This window comes from Chamaea fasciata, unplaced genomic scaffold, assembly GCF_029207755.1.
Source record: "Chamaea fasciata isolate MVZ Bird 193981 ecotype frontalis unplaced genomic scaffold, bChaFas1.0.hap1 SCAF_2, whole genome shotgun sequence".
NCBI classification, from domain to species: Eukaryota; Metazoa; Chordata; class Aves; order Passeriformes; family Sylviidae; genus Chamaea; species Chamaea fasciata.
Genome location: NW_027094087.1, coordinates 82,027,625 through 82,044,163, shown reverse-complemented (window position 1 = coordinate 82,044,163; position 16,539 = coordinate 82,027,625). Strand labels below are relative to the sequence as shown.

The window sequence follows — 16,539 nt, the reverse complement described above, 5'->3', positions numbered from 1 at the left end:
TTGATACAGGGGTTTCCCTGAACCAGGTGTAGCACACTCTAGTGGGCCTTCTTAAGCCTCATGACATTCCCATGGGCCATGTGCTAGAGGTGCACCAAGTCCTTCTGGATGACATCCTGTCCCTCAGATGTGTCAACCATACCACTTCTCTTGGTGTCATCAGCAAACTTGCTGAGAACTTTGTACCGACTGAGGTGTTAGTGTCACACTTAGCTTAGTATAATTTTGCTCTGAGATAATTACCTTTCTTTTTGCATGTATTGCAGATTAATCCACTGTTGGAGAAGAGGTGTTGGATATGTTTAGAATAATGTTTTATTTTAAGGAAAAGTTGTACCATTTTGTGAATACATTGGTCAAATATTTCTTGGAAGGTTCCAGATACTGGATTTTGTTTTATCAGATTTGCACTTTAGGAATAATTTTCAATACAACTGATATTATCATGTTTTATGTGATGTGTCTCTGGAGGCTGTCATGTTCATGCTGGCAAGCTCTGTGTATTGACCAAAGCCTGTTGTAAGAAAAGCAATTTTAATCTGAAAGAATTCTATTTAATTCTTCTATTTTCAGGAAAAAAAAAATCCTTTAATCTGTATGTTCTCTGTCTTATTTTAAACTCTGGCACTGCTTTAGGGCTTCAAGCACTGCAAGCCAAAACTATATAAAATATATGTATAAATATATACATATATTAAGGAACAATAAAATATTCACTGTGGCCTGATTTCTCTCTATGAAGTCTGTGTTCCATATGTGAGTCACCAGTGTAGTTCTCCTCTACCTCTCTTATGTCACTTATATTGTGATTTTTTCATTTTATCCATTCTATATCCTCACCAAGAAAGGAATCTGTAAGTTCATGCTGATTTCTAAATGCCTCCTCTAATGATTTTTATCAGAAAGTATGAATTCTTTCCCCTCTTCTTGAGAAAACAGGTCTAAACATTGGACAATGGGATAAATTGTATTGTCTACCCACAGAGATGGTGTCAGATCATTCAAAAGAAAAGTTATTACTTTGACTGAGGGTTTTCCTCCCAGCACTCAAGATTGGGGAGATATTACAGGAGTTGTCTAACTGAAACTTGACTCAGTACCTGATATCTACAATTTACCTTCTCCCTGATGATTTGTGTGGGCATAAGACTGACCGTTATGGAGGCGAGAGCACTGGTGTTCAAAGGTAAGGCCACCCTTACTTTCTGTGAAAAGTACAATGCAAGAGGAAATGTAACATTACCTGCTATAGCTGATTGTTCTTTTTGAGGACATTAACCTGATCTTACAGCAAAGTCAGTTTTAGTCCTTTTGTTGTTCAGACATTTCTAGATTGAGCTTTCCACTTGTCACCAGTCATTAATAATAAAGGAGAAAGTGGACCTTTTACCAAAACAAAAAGCACATATAGATCAATCAAGACTAGACAACAAAGTGTATCTTAGAAACTTCATGTTTCAAAAGCACAAAATTTTTATATTGTTATTTCTTCCAGTAAATATTTCTGTGACGTGGAAAAATATTACCAATAATGAAAGTAAGTAGTTTATAGGTATCTTCCAAACCTTCCAGAAAATTATGTCCATCATTGATTTGTATTTCCCACCTTCAAAAAAGAGATGTCTTCCTTGCAAGATCAATTCATTCTCTCCTAGTCACATAAACTGTCCCAGCTAAGAGTCAGAATAATCTGCCCTGATTGTGTACCTGAAAATGGACTAGCATAGCTCATCACCTCATGGAATCAATAGGAAAGGTTCTTTAAAAGGACAGGGAAAAATAAATAGCAAAAACTGGTCAGTCAGTTCTGAACTTTAACTCCTCTGAGTTAAACTTATTGAAACAATCACAATACGGCAGCAAAACTTTGTTTTCGTTACCTCATCTGAAGTTCTCTTGTTTTACTTATTTTACTAACTGCCAAGTCCACAACATTAATAGACCTTGTCTTCACACATATCTCTTCTTTCTGGTTGATGTGTGCTTACGCAATGCAGTGACTCAGAAAGCGATTTTTTTTTTTTTGAGTTTTAGAGAATACTTGTGAGATTCTCCTGCTGTTTCCAGAAACACTTATTCCTTCCATTACTTCCCATGACCACTTCAATCAGATGTTGAACAGCTAGTATGAGATTTGTATGAACAGCCAGTCTTCAAAAGGTCTTGATCTATCAGACAGTACTTGGAGAAGCTATTGTAGCATTATGAAACACTAATTTAATTTAACCCAAGTGGACCTCAATAATAGCTCATATTTTCTGAGATGCTCTAATTTTACTGGGCTGAAGATCAGGATTTTTAGACTCAAGCTGCAAGATTCTCCTTTGTGTTTGTGATCCAAAGCTAATTTTAAGAGTTGCATGTTGTCAGAGCACAAAGTACTTCAAGTTATTTGGCTCAGAAAAACTCCCATATTAGCTGTTCTTTGATTTCTTAGAATATTGTCCACCTCATGGAAAGGTGCATTTGCATGCAGATAAAAAAGGCATATCATCTCTATAGATCTTCTAACATGAATTCCTTCAAACATTTCTGTAGTTGAATGTTCTCATCTCTGTTCTCTTCTGATGTTCCCAGTGTAACCTCTGAGTCGATCTCCATTTGCATTGGCATATGTTGCTGTTGGATAAAAATTACATTATGCACAAAATCTGCATTCATTGGTATTCAAAATTCTATCTATTTTTACAAGCACTCAATTTATTTGGCATATATCCGGGATTGGTACAGATTACTTACTTTGTTGCAACTGGAATACAAAGATTATATTAATTACTCTCTCAATCTACAAATTGCTCACAGGCAAATTTGCTTGGTTGTTCTGAGCCTTAACTTCATTGCTTGGCACTCTCCAGGATGATATGACCAATGTGCCATCAACAATCACTTGAATCAAAAGTTCACATTGTTGTCTCAGTAATTTGTTGCTATTATGTAGGCAGTAACTACCCAGCTGTGCTGAAGTCTTCTGTCACAGGTTTATTCAGTGTTTGTAATAGTTTGGGGACAGAAACTGCTTCTTTCTCTGTCAGTAATGTTGAATATAGGTTTTGTGATGATTATATATTGAATACAAAGACTCCTACATAGCAGTTTACACCGTTCTGATGTAGAGGGAAATGCAGAATATAAACCTGATGGTGATTATTCTGTATTCTGACCGCCCATATTCATAGCCACAATGGGTATTACCAGTTAATTTCCTCACAATTACTGGTGAAAAATGGGTGAGAAGGACTTTTACACAGAAGAGGTGATAAATATCCTCTTTAATCAGCTGAACTCAGGGTCAATATGACACCTTTAGCATCAAATTTGGTCAAATTATATTGACCAGAAGTGTCATAGAAATTATTCTGAATCTTGAGAGTAAGAGGCTTGGCCTCAGGTCAGTTCTGGAGCTCTTGAACTTTTCTGAGAAGATGAGTGTAGTGAAGAGAAGGAGCACAGTCTGCTCTTGGAGCTAGCCCAAGGCTTGTGGAATGAACTGCAGATGCAAGTTCAAAACACTTCAATCTTTTAATTTGTCGTTTGATTACATAGAATATGCACGTAATTTTCCCCATAAATTTGTTTTAAGAAGATAAAATTAAACAAAAAAACCCCATTCCTCTTGCCTCACTACTCAAATTATGATTCCTGGATTGAGATGATTTATGATTTCTGTCACAGTTTGCTATCACGTAGATATATTATTTAAAAAACCCCAGAACACAATATTGGAAGGCATACATCTTTCTCTTGGGAAAGAAAACAGCATAAGGGAACACACTGGGAATTACTAGTTAAATTGCTGAATGCACTACTAGAAGATATTTTGATAATTGCAGTGTAAGTACAACAATATGGTAGGATAGAGTAGAATTAACCGAAATTCTGCAGAGGCTCTGAACAAATATTTTGAGCACACAGAGCAGAGAAAATCCTCATTACAGTTTTCTATTTCAGTGGTGTTTTCCCTCAAAAAACCCATAATTTGGGCACTTTGGGCCCATAATCTGTGCCTTCTCCTTGTGTGTTGCATAACCAGATAAAAAGCAATCTTACTGTGCCTTCTAGTACACAGTTCACTGTGTAGCTTCTCTGGAGTTACACAGATCTAAACTACTGCCTGACTAGCACATCTTTTCCTGCAACTCACACAGTGACAGCAATAAGAAACACTGTGAAAGCCAAGGAGCTCCATTAATGGCAGTCAAAAAAATACTGTAAATGTTTAGTCTTTGTTTTGCCAGGTTGACTAAGGACTTGTAATCTGGCATAAGAGATAAGCAAGCATCTGAACTTATAGCACATCAGCTCTTCCAAAATAAACACCTCTGCATATGGCTTTGTCCTGAGGCAGAGGCACAGCTGGGGTAGTTTATATCGCATGCATTGTGCAGCCTCCTCCTTGCTATAAAGGTGTGCACATTTACTGCTGCAAAGCCAATGGCTTACAGATCGCCACAAAAAAATTTCCTTGATAACTGGCCCACATGCTTACTACATGTATAACATCCCATAACTGACTATTCTTCAGGAATTCAGGGTGATCACTCCTTAAAATGTTGACCCACTGAGTGTGGATATGCTGAACCACCTTGGAGCACACACACTAGACATTTTAGTCTGAGGATTTTCTCCATTCTATCTATTGACATCATTGTCCTGTAATCTCCACAAGTCTTCTGTTCTCTTCTGGCTTCACCACAAATGCTGTACATACCTTTCCCCCCCCCTCCCCCCCCCCTTTTTTTTTTAATTACATATGTTTCCAAATGCAATGTTGTACTTTTCCAACTGCAAGGGATAACATGCGTGTCAGTGCGGTGAGAGAAAAAAGACAGCCACCCTACCTGGTGTTGAGTCTCATCTGCTAACCATGTTTTGATATTATCTGAAGGATGTGGAACAGGCGTGGTTATAACTTCCAGGCATCTATACCTGCAAGATAGTGATACAGGCACGCGACTATTCTTGTCTGCAGGAACCGATCAGACATTAATGCTTTCTAATATATATTCCAGTTCCAAGACAGGCATCTACTATTTCTAAACCATTTAAACATTTTTTTTTTCTTTCTTTTCGCTCTAGACACCTTTCTCAACATTTTCCCTTGCTCTTCTTTAGCCTGACTGGTTTCTAACTTCCAAGAGTTTTAAAAGGACTGGATAGATATAAAAAACCTTATAATTTCCATGCAAATATTATTTCCAAGCAAAGAGAACTTGTGGCATGCTACTGTGTCTGTAGCTTAAAAAATAATTCCTATGTGTTCTTTCCATAATAAAAATTTGATAACTTCTTATATATAAATCAGGAATAATGATTAGTCATTAATTAAATAAGTTTACTTTTAATACAGGTTCCACTTACATTCTGCATTTTCCAGGTATCTTGAGTTATCATGCTATCCTGGACAAGTTTCTTTCTCAGTTCAAGAAAGCCTTTGCTGCCATAGGCAGCTGTCAGTAGGAAAGCTATGTTACCAGGCAGAAAAGTAGTGGCATGAGAGAGTTAGCAGCATTAACTATTGTTGGGTGTAGGGCCACTGTTGTTACTTTGCTTTACTAATGATACTAATAGTACAGTAAAGGAAATTCATTCCATCAGCCTGACTTCCCTTTTTGATTTATTTCTTAATAATAAGAATTTCGTATACTCTCCAGCTTAGAGTGAAAGACTGTTTTCGTAACACCCATGGATTATGAAATGAAATTTGACAGCATGACATGCAGTTAATGTCTGGCCTGGTTAATTTAGGTGGCCTTGAATGCAGAACCTGTGAAAGCATGGGATAAATTTGCACTGAGGATAGAGAGACAGCTGTCAGAGTAAGATTAAACAATGTCATTTATAGTGGCAGAAAGACATCAGAGAGTAAGGTGTGAGACTGGATCTGCAGGGGACTCTGGTAGGAGCTGTGAGAGAAGAAGAATTAAAACTCCCAGTCTCTAACACTAAGTCATAATATCAAGCACTACTTTGTTAGAACAATAGTTGGAAATGCACAATTAACTGCATCTTGTAAGCATAATTTATCTGAGAAAATCTGTGTTTGACTTCTATCCATTTTATGGTTTACTCTCATCCTGACCCCTCTTCTACCAGAAATTTATACAACCATCCAGTAATGTACGCTACCTTCTACATGCATATATCACCAAACCTCCAAGGACAACCAGAGGACAAAACGTGAGGCTTAGCAGCAGGATATCCACTGTCTTCCCTTAAAGAAAAAAAAAAAAATAGAGGAGGGAAAAGTAATGTTAATTATTTGCGAGATGCTAGGGTAGTTAATAAATGGATGAATTACATATGGATTCATAAATATTGCTCTATTCCTGAACTGTCACAGATTTAAAGAAAGATTTCCTGAAGATTTTTTTTAGGGCAAAGGGCTTCTGACTTCAGGACTGTTCCTTCCTCCCCTTCTTCCTTTTAGCCCACAGCCTTGCTGCTGTTGTTGTCTAGCACTTCCTCTTTCTTCATTCCATTCCCTCCTTTTCCTGGAATTCTGCTCTCATATCCTGGGCATGGCCCATCCTGCCACGGCATATTTCTACACAGCCTTGATTCCTCTGGATATCAAGCCCTCTGTCAATCTGCTATTGTTTTTTCTGTTGCTGCTCCAGCTGCCCCTGAGTTCCTACTGCTGCTGCCTCCCATCTCCACACACCCTAAGTCCCCTGCTCCTGCCTCCTCAGCACTTCTCAGCTGTAACTGATTTAAGGCAAAATGAAAATAAAAGCATTTTGTCAAACAAAATATTCTCTTTGATTCAAGAAGCGGCATTTGGTTTCTATTATACTTACCTTTTTAACCCTGCTTGGCATAGTACTAAAGAAATGGCATCAATACATATTTATACTGTTCAACAAATACTACTGCTCTGTACCTTGCTTTTCTTCCTCCAAAATACCAAAATAGCAATGATTTGGTTAACTCAGAAATGTTTTTTTTCTGGGAAATTTTATTTTTTTGTTTAATATCTAGCTATAGAACCATAACTAGTTTTGATTGATTTTAACTAAGTACTTTGAAGTAAAACAGGCAAGGACAGCTCTTAAAATGTTTATGGTCTGAGGCCAGTTAAACAGTGGTTTTAGGATCTGATTAAAAATCAAAGTATAAAAGAATGGAATGAAAGTTCTAAGTTTGAACCCATTCATTTCCACAAATGTCATATGAAACCAAGAAAAAACTCAGAAACTTGTGGGCAGAACTTATAAGAATATGTCTTATCTTCTTTAAAGTACAAAACTACTCTTTATTCAATTTAAGATTGAAAGGAAATGATTTTCTTCTTGCTCTCTGAGATGAGGACTCAGAAAACTTATTCTGAACAACGTCTAGACTGTGTAGTAGAATTTTTTTTTAGTTTGTGGTAATTGTTCTGCATCATTCTGCTAACCCTAAATCGTGCACACACCCAGGAGAAGAGGAAGCCCTGTTCTTATCGTCAGCTGAACCACAAAGAGGTTTGCTTCTCCTGCTTTCTTCTTGCATTTTGGAAAGCATCAAGAAAAAGAAGTACATATATTCTTTTGGGTAGACCATTTCATGGTGGGGGGTTTTTTTCCGATGCAAATTCTTTAAGTTTGACAGAAATAACAGAACTTTGAAACCAAAACAAGTGGCTTGGTTTGCAAAAATGCAGAACTCTTCTGAATTACTACAAACTTCAAAGTGATCTATGAATGCTCATCAGCTCTAAAAATTAGACCAATTATTTCAAGTTTCTACATATGAACAAAGCTGATTAAACATTTCTTTTTTTTAGCAGAAAGTTTCTATACTAAACAGCACAGTTCAGGTAAAATTGTGAGAGTTTTTTTCAAGGGCATATGCTAATTCCAAAGGAGAATTAATGTTTTCCTCTTGAGAAAATTAGCAAAGTCTTTTCATGTCAAAGGAACATTTCAGAACAAATATTTTAGTTATGTTTTGAATTATGTTATTTCATTTTGATGTTTCAGCTTTTTTTATGTGAAGGCTAAAATGCCTTTTTAAAATGCATTCTTAAAGAAATGTTGCACATTTTCTAGATGAAACAGTAGAATGTCATGGAGAAGCAAACAGAAAGCAGGTCATGCCAGGCTTCTACAAGACTTCCAGCAGAAAGAGATCGTCTAACACCAGAAAAATTGACATATTTCAAAATAAAAATATTGAATGGATGTTTTACTTTTCAGGTTACTTGCATAATGTCCATTTATATATGTTCCCACTTAGAAGCAGATAGAGTAATTTCCACAAAATACAGAATAAAATGGACAGAAAACTTTTTCTCACATCAAAGGAGGTATGTAAAGAGATTTGGCTGAGCACCTGACCCTCCAATGCAATATATCCATAGATCCATTTTATAAAACCACTGATCCTTCCTGAGTTGGGAAGGAGGGGCATTGCTGCACCACATGTGCAGTACACTCCAGGGTAAATCACACTGCACTGAACACATGCAAATATTACAGCTTGTGTGCCATGGTGGTCTTGTCCATCATAAACTTTTCTGAAGTGGGAGAAACATGCTGTGGTTACTGAACCTCAGAGAAAACTGTAGAGGTATCTGGGAAAGCAGCAGTGTTGAAAATCAGCTAAAGGAGACTGGCAGATGCTGAAAGCAAGGTTTGGTAGGCTGGAAGCAGAATGGGTGACTGCTCAAATCCTTTTTCTTCTTCTGATGAAAGGCTGGCAGGGAGCAAGTGAATCTACATGCCTCCACCCAGAGGACCTCTTCTGATTTCCCCTATCTACACATCAGATGTATCTGGCCTGATGCCAGGCAGACAGACCAGACAGACCCCTCCTAGGCCATGCCCTGGTCCTAGACTCTCTCTGTCTTTACTGAGAAGAATGGGGAATCTTTAAAGAGTAATTCAAGACTCTTATGGCCTGAAAAGTTATTTCCTTCACCACAATGAACATGAAGGTGATTAGGTTTCTCTCTCCAGATATTTCACAAGTGGAATGCTTTTGAAATTGAATGAATTTAGGTCAAAAAATGTTTCAGCAGACCAGTGGGATACAATGAGGCGTCTGATAGCGTAGGCAGCCAGTATCCAGTAAACTCTATAACTGAGTTTACATTCAATCCATTTCAAAAATAATGCCTGACATTTCCTGTCCTCAGATAAATATATATTTGAAGCTCAAAGATCAAAAATACTTATTCCAAAATACAGTCTGTTGTATTAAATAATGATACATTTCTTGTTTTTAGTACCCATAGTACTGTACTTTTTTTTGCATGTGGACATACAGACACAAGTTTCTTGCTACAAACACAGCATCACACCATTGTGACACTTTCCTTCTGTCTAACCTGATCTCAGGAAGCTTCTGCATATGGAGGCATTTTTATCATCATGGAAAGCACAAGTTTCCCTTGTAAGCACACCTATGTTTAGTGTTTTCTTCATAGAGGTTGAAGGAAAAGTACTGCAAGGCTCTTGTTTACTTTGTGCTCAAGTGAACTGTTGGGGCCAGAGCACGTGTACTTAAATGAGAGCTAAACCATTTCCTCAGATAAGAAATTATTCCACCAGTGTAATAAGGGACATGTTGAGCTCAGTCCTTAAAGAGTATGTGTTTTGTTGAATGTTAGGACTTTTATGGATTTCTTATGGATTACTAACTCTAGTTGAAAGTATTTTTAGAGATGTGTGGGCTGTCCTTTGCAGAGCAAGGCAGCAGGGTGGAGGGATGGTGGAGTTAGGACCTTGCCAGTTGCTGACCATTATTATTTCCTAAAGGCTGTCAATAGTCAGGTGTAACTTAGGACAGGAGCTCTGTAAAGATCAGGGAAGTAGAGCTCAGACTAGGGACTCTCTTTCCCTGCAGCAGAGCCATGTGAGCCTGGTGTGGGCCATGGACTCCTAGGTACAATTACAACCCAATAACAGCAAGAAGAGAGGCAATAATGAAGTAAATATATTGAATGGTAATAGCATAACCCATGATAACAGTTATGAATAGTAAGTACAAAACTTACCATCATGAATAAATACTGGTTCACTCCAGTCACTCCAGAGCTTGTTTGCTATGCAAACCTCCTTCTTTACCCTCACTTGTGCTGCACACTTTTTTGCTGGCTTATGAAATGGATACTTATAGTTCTCTGCACTGACATTTACAATCTATCAAGAGAGATTTAGGGGATTATTTAAAAATATATTGCATTGCATTTCAAACAGATCTAAACTAGGGATGTCAAATGCAATTATTTACATCTGTAACTAGTAGTAAGAGATTTTCCGAACAAGTTCTTATGTCCAGATACAATTTGGCTCTCATCTGATGTGTGCGAAAACTCAGAACTGAACATGAAGAGGGACTGGAACTGATAAGATGGAAGGAGATATCATTTATGGCGGGACATTAGGAATTTGAAAACACTGATTCCCCTTTCATTTTTTATCACACCACAGATAGACTGAACACAGTAACTGTAGAACAGCAAGTTTGAAGGTTTTGGTGTGGGTTGTGTGCTACACTTGCTTCTCTGGTAGAATAAAATCTTGCATTTTTCAGCTGAAGGATGTCCACTATTTTTGTGACTATCCTGAAACATCTTTAATTGTGCCTATGAAAAAAGGCACATCACTTCAAAAGATCAAGCCCAAACATGGAGTGATGGAATTTAAAGCAGAGGGATCTCTAAATCATCGACCACTTTTAAATACTGAAGCAAATTTCTGTAAACAAACAATGTTGTGCACCACATCACTTCTTTCCCTTCCCTTTAGGATTTTCCAGTTCTGCTGTCTATTAATATTTTGTGGTGCCCAAAGCACAGTATGAAACTTGAGGTGAGACTCAGCATCTAGACGGGAAAATTAGTCACAACCTGCATCTTACATGTGGCATGCTGGTCACATGTATGTGTGGTCATATATACTTGAATAACATTTGACCTTTGCCTAAGAACGCAGAACGACTGACTCAGTTTGTGGTTCAATGTAATCCACAGAAATTTTTTCTTCTGTGTTGACTCCTATGTTTTAATTCCTTATTTTGTGTTGACATATTGGACCTGTATTTTCCAATCATAGGATTTTCCTTATTACTGAGTTTCACCTTGTTGATTTCAGATTTAACCAACATTTCAAATTCTAATCTTGTTTCCCGTGGTACTTGACAACCTTTCCTAGCTTTCAGACAGTACTTTTGCTATAACAAAAAAGTAAATGCAGCCTATGTGATACTGATGTACAACTCAAATCTAATATAGAAGACAAAAACTTCCAATTCACTTCAATGCTAGCTTGACTCTGAAAGATTTCATAAATGTAGTGATTTTTCATTTTACCAGAAAGACAAGTTGGATTATTCATTAAAGACAATGGGATTTCTTTAAAGTTTGTTTGAGATTAAATTCTGTTAATTTCGAGGGATGCCTTAGTTTTAGAGAAGTTATACAAAGTACTAAGACTAAGTACTACCAGAGAAATTGATTACCTTATGATCTGTTATTTTCACTTGGTACAAAAAACACTTTTTCCTTGCCGAACCAATAGTAGGTGGAGGTTTCCAGTGAATTTTAATGCTTCTGTTTTCAAGGGAAACTGAGACGTTGATAGGCGGGTTCAGCTTCTCTGAAAATTAAAGTGCAGAGTGAGACCTTCTGTATCTCAGGCGCTTTCTCATATTTAAACTGAGGTTATACAAATAAAAGTACATTAGTCCTTAAAATGCACCGCTGAGTGTTTTGGAGCTTGCCACACCCAAAGGAGACATTCTGGTGAGTGACACATTTTCTTTGAAGTTGCTGTTCAGTAAGTGTCTCAAAATAAAGGGACTAAGTTGGGGTTTTTCACACATCTTTCCAGGAAAGGCAGAAAGACTGGGCAGGAGAAGGCGGCCCTCTCCAGAGTATGTGTTGGTGTCGAGGAAACCTTGAGTCTTCTACTGGCTCCATGTCATGTAGGATATGTGTGTTTTGTCTACCCACAGGTGTGGTATAATTACTTAAAAAAATAAGAAGGAATTTCATCTCTCACAGAGAGGTTACAGAAGGAACACTTAGAAAGTGTTCACAGAATCTTTGAAGGGTTTGGGAGGGACCTTAAGGACCATCTAGCTCCAAATCCCCTGCCATGAGCAAGGCCGCCTCCCACTAGACCAGGTTGCTCAAATCCCCATGGAAACTGTTCTTGAACACATCCCGGGATGGGGCATGCACAATTTCTCAGAACAACCTGTTGCCCAGAGAATTTGTCTGATTCAATACATGAAGATTTCTGCAGATGCTTAAGAAATATCTCTCTTTCTCCCTCCTGTAAAGGAGCAAACAAGCTCTCACTCTGGAGAAAATACAGGATTGGAAGCAAGGGACATTTGGGTCCCCAGGATTTCAGCCTCAGATTAATATAAGCAAGTCTACAGTTGTTTTTTAGCATGACAAGTGTTAGGGCACTGATCCTGAGTGTGTGCTCCATACCCACACAGGCTCTGTCCTTCTCAGGACTGCATTTCTATGAAAGGAAGAACTGTAGCTGGAGTTTTCTGAAAAAGCCCTCCCGGCAGAGGCAGAAGTGCATGACAAGTGTCTGCAGACAGGGTCAGCGAGGTCTGGGGATGACACATCTGCAGTGTGGTGCCAGTGAGAAAAGCCAGAGAGAGGCAGAGAGGGTGAGTGGCAGCATGACTGGATGACTGGTGCATGCAGCTGCTCTGCTTGCTCTAGCAGCCTTTGAGGGTGGGGGCACACCATGAGCCTTAAAGTCATGAGCCATGACAAGAGTGAGAAGCAGGGGTTTCTTTGTTTGGTTTCAGAAGTACTGCCACCAGGCCATTCTCCTTTCTGAAAGGATGTCAAGAATAGGCAGAAGTTTCTTTTCATCCTTTTGTCATATGTCAGATTTTAGCTGGCTCTGATTGCAGTGTAAAGCAAACAATTCTAATGTCTTAAAAAAGGTTAGATGAGATCTAACTCAGAATAATTTTTCTGCTGTCCCTTGAGGTATGACTGATTCCCAGGTTACAGGTATGGAAGACGATCAACATGTTAATGACTTAAAAGGCATTTGAATCTGCAATTTTTGCTGAAATTCAGGTGAATTTCTTACCCATGAGATTAATTCAAACTTCCCAGAGAAGCTAGGAAAAGTAATTTTATATGATCATTCAAAACTGTTGATAATTAAAAATAACTGCCAAGATATTTTTAACTTAAAAATAAATTAAAATGCGACTAATGTTTGAGAACATTCATATTCTTAAATTCAGGTTATAAATGAGACTTGTGGCTATTTATATTCCTTTTCTTAATCACACTTGCTCAGCGCTTAAAAAAAAGGATAGAAAAGAAAAAAAAAATGGAGAAACAAGGGTATAATGCTTTTAGATATTGTTTTCTCACATTAGCTTATCTTTTCTTTTAATTAAAATTATAAACAATGTTATTAAATCAGACAAAAAAAAATTAAAAAACTTTCAGCCCTAATCCATTTTGTTTAATCTTTGTGTAACATTCACACTGAGATGAATGCCTAAAGAGGTAGAAATAATATTATGACTTTGTCACACCTATTTCCTTTTTAGCTTTCCATCAAGTAACCAATAAATAAAGTTTTCATAATATAAAATAATAGACAATACCTACCTATTGTCTGAGGTGTGAAAGCTTTGTAATAAGACAGTCCTCTTGAACTATTTCTCAAGCTTCTCACAGTTATATTTAAATTTATTTTCCTTGATGGTTGGAAATGTATTTCTTTTATATAGCATCCAACATTTTTCTTCCTTGCATTTTTTATATATTGCTGGCATGAAAAATCTATTCCTACATGTCTGTGAGAAGGAAATATAAGTTTTTTAAATCAAAGACTTTGGTCGAAAATCATGGTTTCATACTTATTTTGCTAAACATCCTTACCTGTATGAGGCAAAGATTTGGATATCTTCAGGAGCTTCTGCTTTGATGTCCCAGGTGCAATTGAAAAAAGAAATGTTATATATGATGCACGAAAGATTCTGAATGTAGACTGCAACAAATAAATGGTAAAAAGAAAGAGTTGTGTTTATTTTATATTGATTTCCTAATAACAACATGATGGTTGCCTTTACAAACCCATTATACTGGCTTATTTCTAGAAGCATGAAGAAGTACTATGTGAGAAAAAATAGGTTTTTTTGCTTTTTAGACTGTGAAAACTGGGAAGCACATCTGCTGCTAGCACCAAAGCCTTACTAACCCACTTAAAAATAAATTAAAATCTCTAATCTTTTAAGAATTGCTGAAGCTGAATGATACAGAAAGCACACTTCATGAGACGAGTTGTTAGGGAAAATGAAAAGAGTGTTTGGGTCATACTGACATCTTGCTCAGCAGAACTGGAGTTTTCTGAATCTGCATATGTCTAATAAAGCAAATAATTCTGCAATATCTCAAGGTATTATGAACCATATTCTTAACATACCTGTACAAAAAAACCCAAAAAACCAACCAAACAAACAAACCCAAAAAACCCAGCCCAAAACCAACCAAATAAACAAAACACCAAACAAACAAAAGGAGCTGAAGATAATAAGATTTCAGAAATTCTCCAAGTGAGACAGGACATTATCATAAATGCTTGGGTGCCCTAACAACAAGTAGGAAATACCTGACCTGGAGGCGCCTTGTAAGTAAATTCTGTCCAGTCACTCTCCTTAATTATGTTTTCTGTTTCTTTTGCAAAAAGTTGTGTCTTAACTTTAGCATTAAAACCAGAGTGTAATCTAAGATGTATTATCTTTTCCTTCTCCTGCAGTCTTTCCTAAGAGGAGGAAGAAGAAATTCCATGAAGGTAGACAGTTCTAAGTATTGAAAGAGAAATTACGCAAACTCATCTACTGAATGATACAATATATTATTTCACTTTACACTATGTGCAACCTCTGAAGAACTTACTTTCCTTTCCTTGGTGGTATTGAAGAACTTATAAATCAAAATATACTTCACAGTGTATTTCTTGGTTTCTTCTTCTGTCAGGTTATTGTTCCAGGACAAAATAACTCTTGAATCTTTCTTGGTGGTCCACAGAACATTATGGAGCCTAAGTGCATCTGCAATTACAATGATATTACATAGAGAGAGGGTCCTCCACTGTGTACACAAAGGAATTATCTCTCAGCAAGGCTTGCATGCCCAGTAGCTCTACCAGGACCTCTGTTCTTGCATGGAGCAGGAATTTCTGAGCTTTGCTGAATATGACTTTCAGTGTTGGGAATCACGCTGCTCTTTGCAGTTCTCAAAATTAATTGATTCACTTTTGCTTGTCTTGGACACTTCTCCTACTGTAGGTCTCTGTTTCTCTCTTGGGGCTGTAGAAAGTGCTTTGACAAGTTTAGATTAGACTTCTGGGATGGTTAGCATAGGATGAACTGTTAATACTTTACTTACCCTTTATGTCTTCCAGTCCAGTTGCCAGGATTGTGGAAAACCGTGTCTTATGCTGGAAAAAGCTTAATATCAGCAGGACAGGAATGACTGTAACACGTGCCATAACAAATATTTTGGGCCACAGGTCTGAGGAAACTGAGACTCTTTAGTTCCAAGTTTGGTTGAAAAAGTAGCTAGAACATGATGTTTTCAGTTTGCATCTGTGAAATATTAGGAAAGGGTCACCTAGATGCTTAAAATGTGTCTAAAGTACAAAAAGTAAATATGAAATTACATATGTTTGACAAGTCTTGTTGACTGGTGCCTGCTGTTCCCAGGAAGTTTACATTCAAGCCCACTCTTTAATTTGGTGCCAGGGCTGGAGAGAACATGTGCCACAGATCACTGGTTTGGAGTGACAGCACAGCTTTGATTGCAAGCCAACACCACATATATGACACTACTGACACTGAAAGTGGTTTAGGTAGGACCCACCTGACATAACCATGACTAGATTTAAGCCTAGTATCTCTACTTGTATGTGTTTTCTGGCCTCTTGTGACCATAGAGAACTGTCATTTATAGACTATGACTTGTGTTACCTGGTTTAGGAGGATATGAACCATAAGAAGAGATGAATCCTGCCATTTGAAAAAGTATCAGCAAGAGAATTTCAGGTGTTTGCTAAATTTGGAATACAGTGAGCAAACAGATTCAAACTGATCAAAGTTGGTTTTAGCAAAACAGCATTGCTATTTCTCTGAAGGGTCTCATTCAGAGGTTGCTTTAATATAAAATAACATTTGATCCCTTCTGTGTTCATATGCCTCCGTGTTCAGAGACGTTCACTCACTAACTGATTTATCTTGTCTCTCATTGGTTTTGCTTTTAAATTCTCAGATATATTGTAGCCAGGGATCAGCACCTGGAGCCGTATCAAGATACACAATACACTGGCTAATAAGTGGCACTGGTCACATAGTGGAAAATGTGTGAAGGTTCAGCACATCAAAAAAATCTGCAATGAGGCTTCCTGGAAAAAAGAAATACACATACACTTTAAATTGCATACATATACAGATTAATTTATAATGCTATTTTATCACAGTGCAGTGAAAAAGAGACCACTTAAGGAACGTTGCCCTCATTTATGAAGTGCTATGAAAAAATGATAACAAAATGCTCTA

General features: G+C 37.4%; 1 protein-coding gene across 1 annotated transcript; it reads right to left on the bottom strand.

Moving 5' to 3' along the window:
• Positions 1-1,494: 1,494 nt before the first annotated feature.
• Positions 1,495-15,476, bottom strand: LOC136286039 (interleukin-5 receptor subunit alpha-like). Its single transcript, XM_066177479.1, has 10 exons — positions 15,374-15,476; positions 14,882-15,036; positions 14,600-14,747; positions 13,865-13,973; positions 13,592-13,779; positions 11,446-11,582; positions 9,980-10,124; positions 6,127-6,211; positions 4,839-4,926; positions 1,495-2,619 (listed from the first exon to the last, which is right to left on the bottom strand). The coding sequence occupies exons 1-10, from the start codon at positions 15,474-15,476 to the stop codon at positions 2,497-2,499; spliced, it is 1,281 nt and encodes a 426-aa protein (XP_066033576.1). The 3' UTR covers positions 1,495-2,496.
• Positions 15,477-16,539: the final 1,063 nt, after the last annotated feature.

Bases quoted from the DNA above. Each gene is read 5' to 3' on its own strand.
- LOC136286039 (XM_066177479.1), bottom strand. From the start codon at position 15,476: ATGGCACGTGTTACAGTCATTCCTGTCCTGCTGATATTAAGCTTTTTC. The intron at 14,748-14,881 runs GTAAGTTCTTCA...TCCTCCTCTTAG, and splicing joins ATACCACCAAGGAAAGGAAA to GAAAGACTGCAGGAGAAGGA. The intron at 11,583-13,591 runs GTAGGTATTGTC...TTTAATTTTCAG, and splicing joins TTTCACACCTCAGACAATAG to AGAAGCTGAACCCGCCTATC.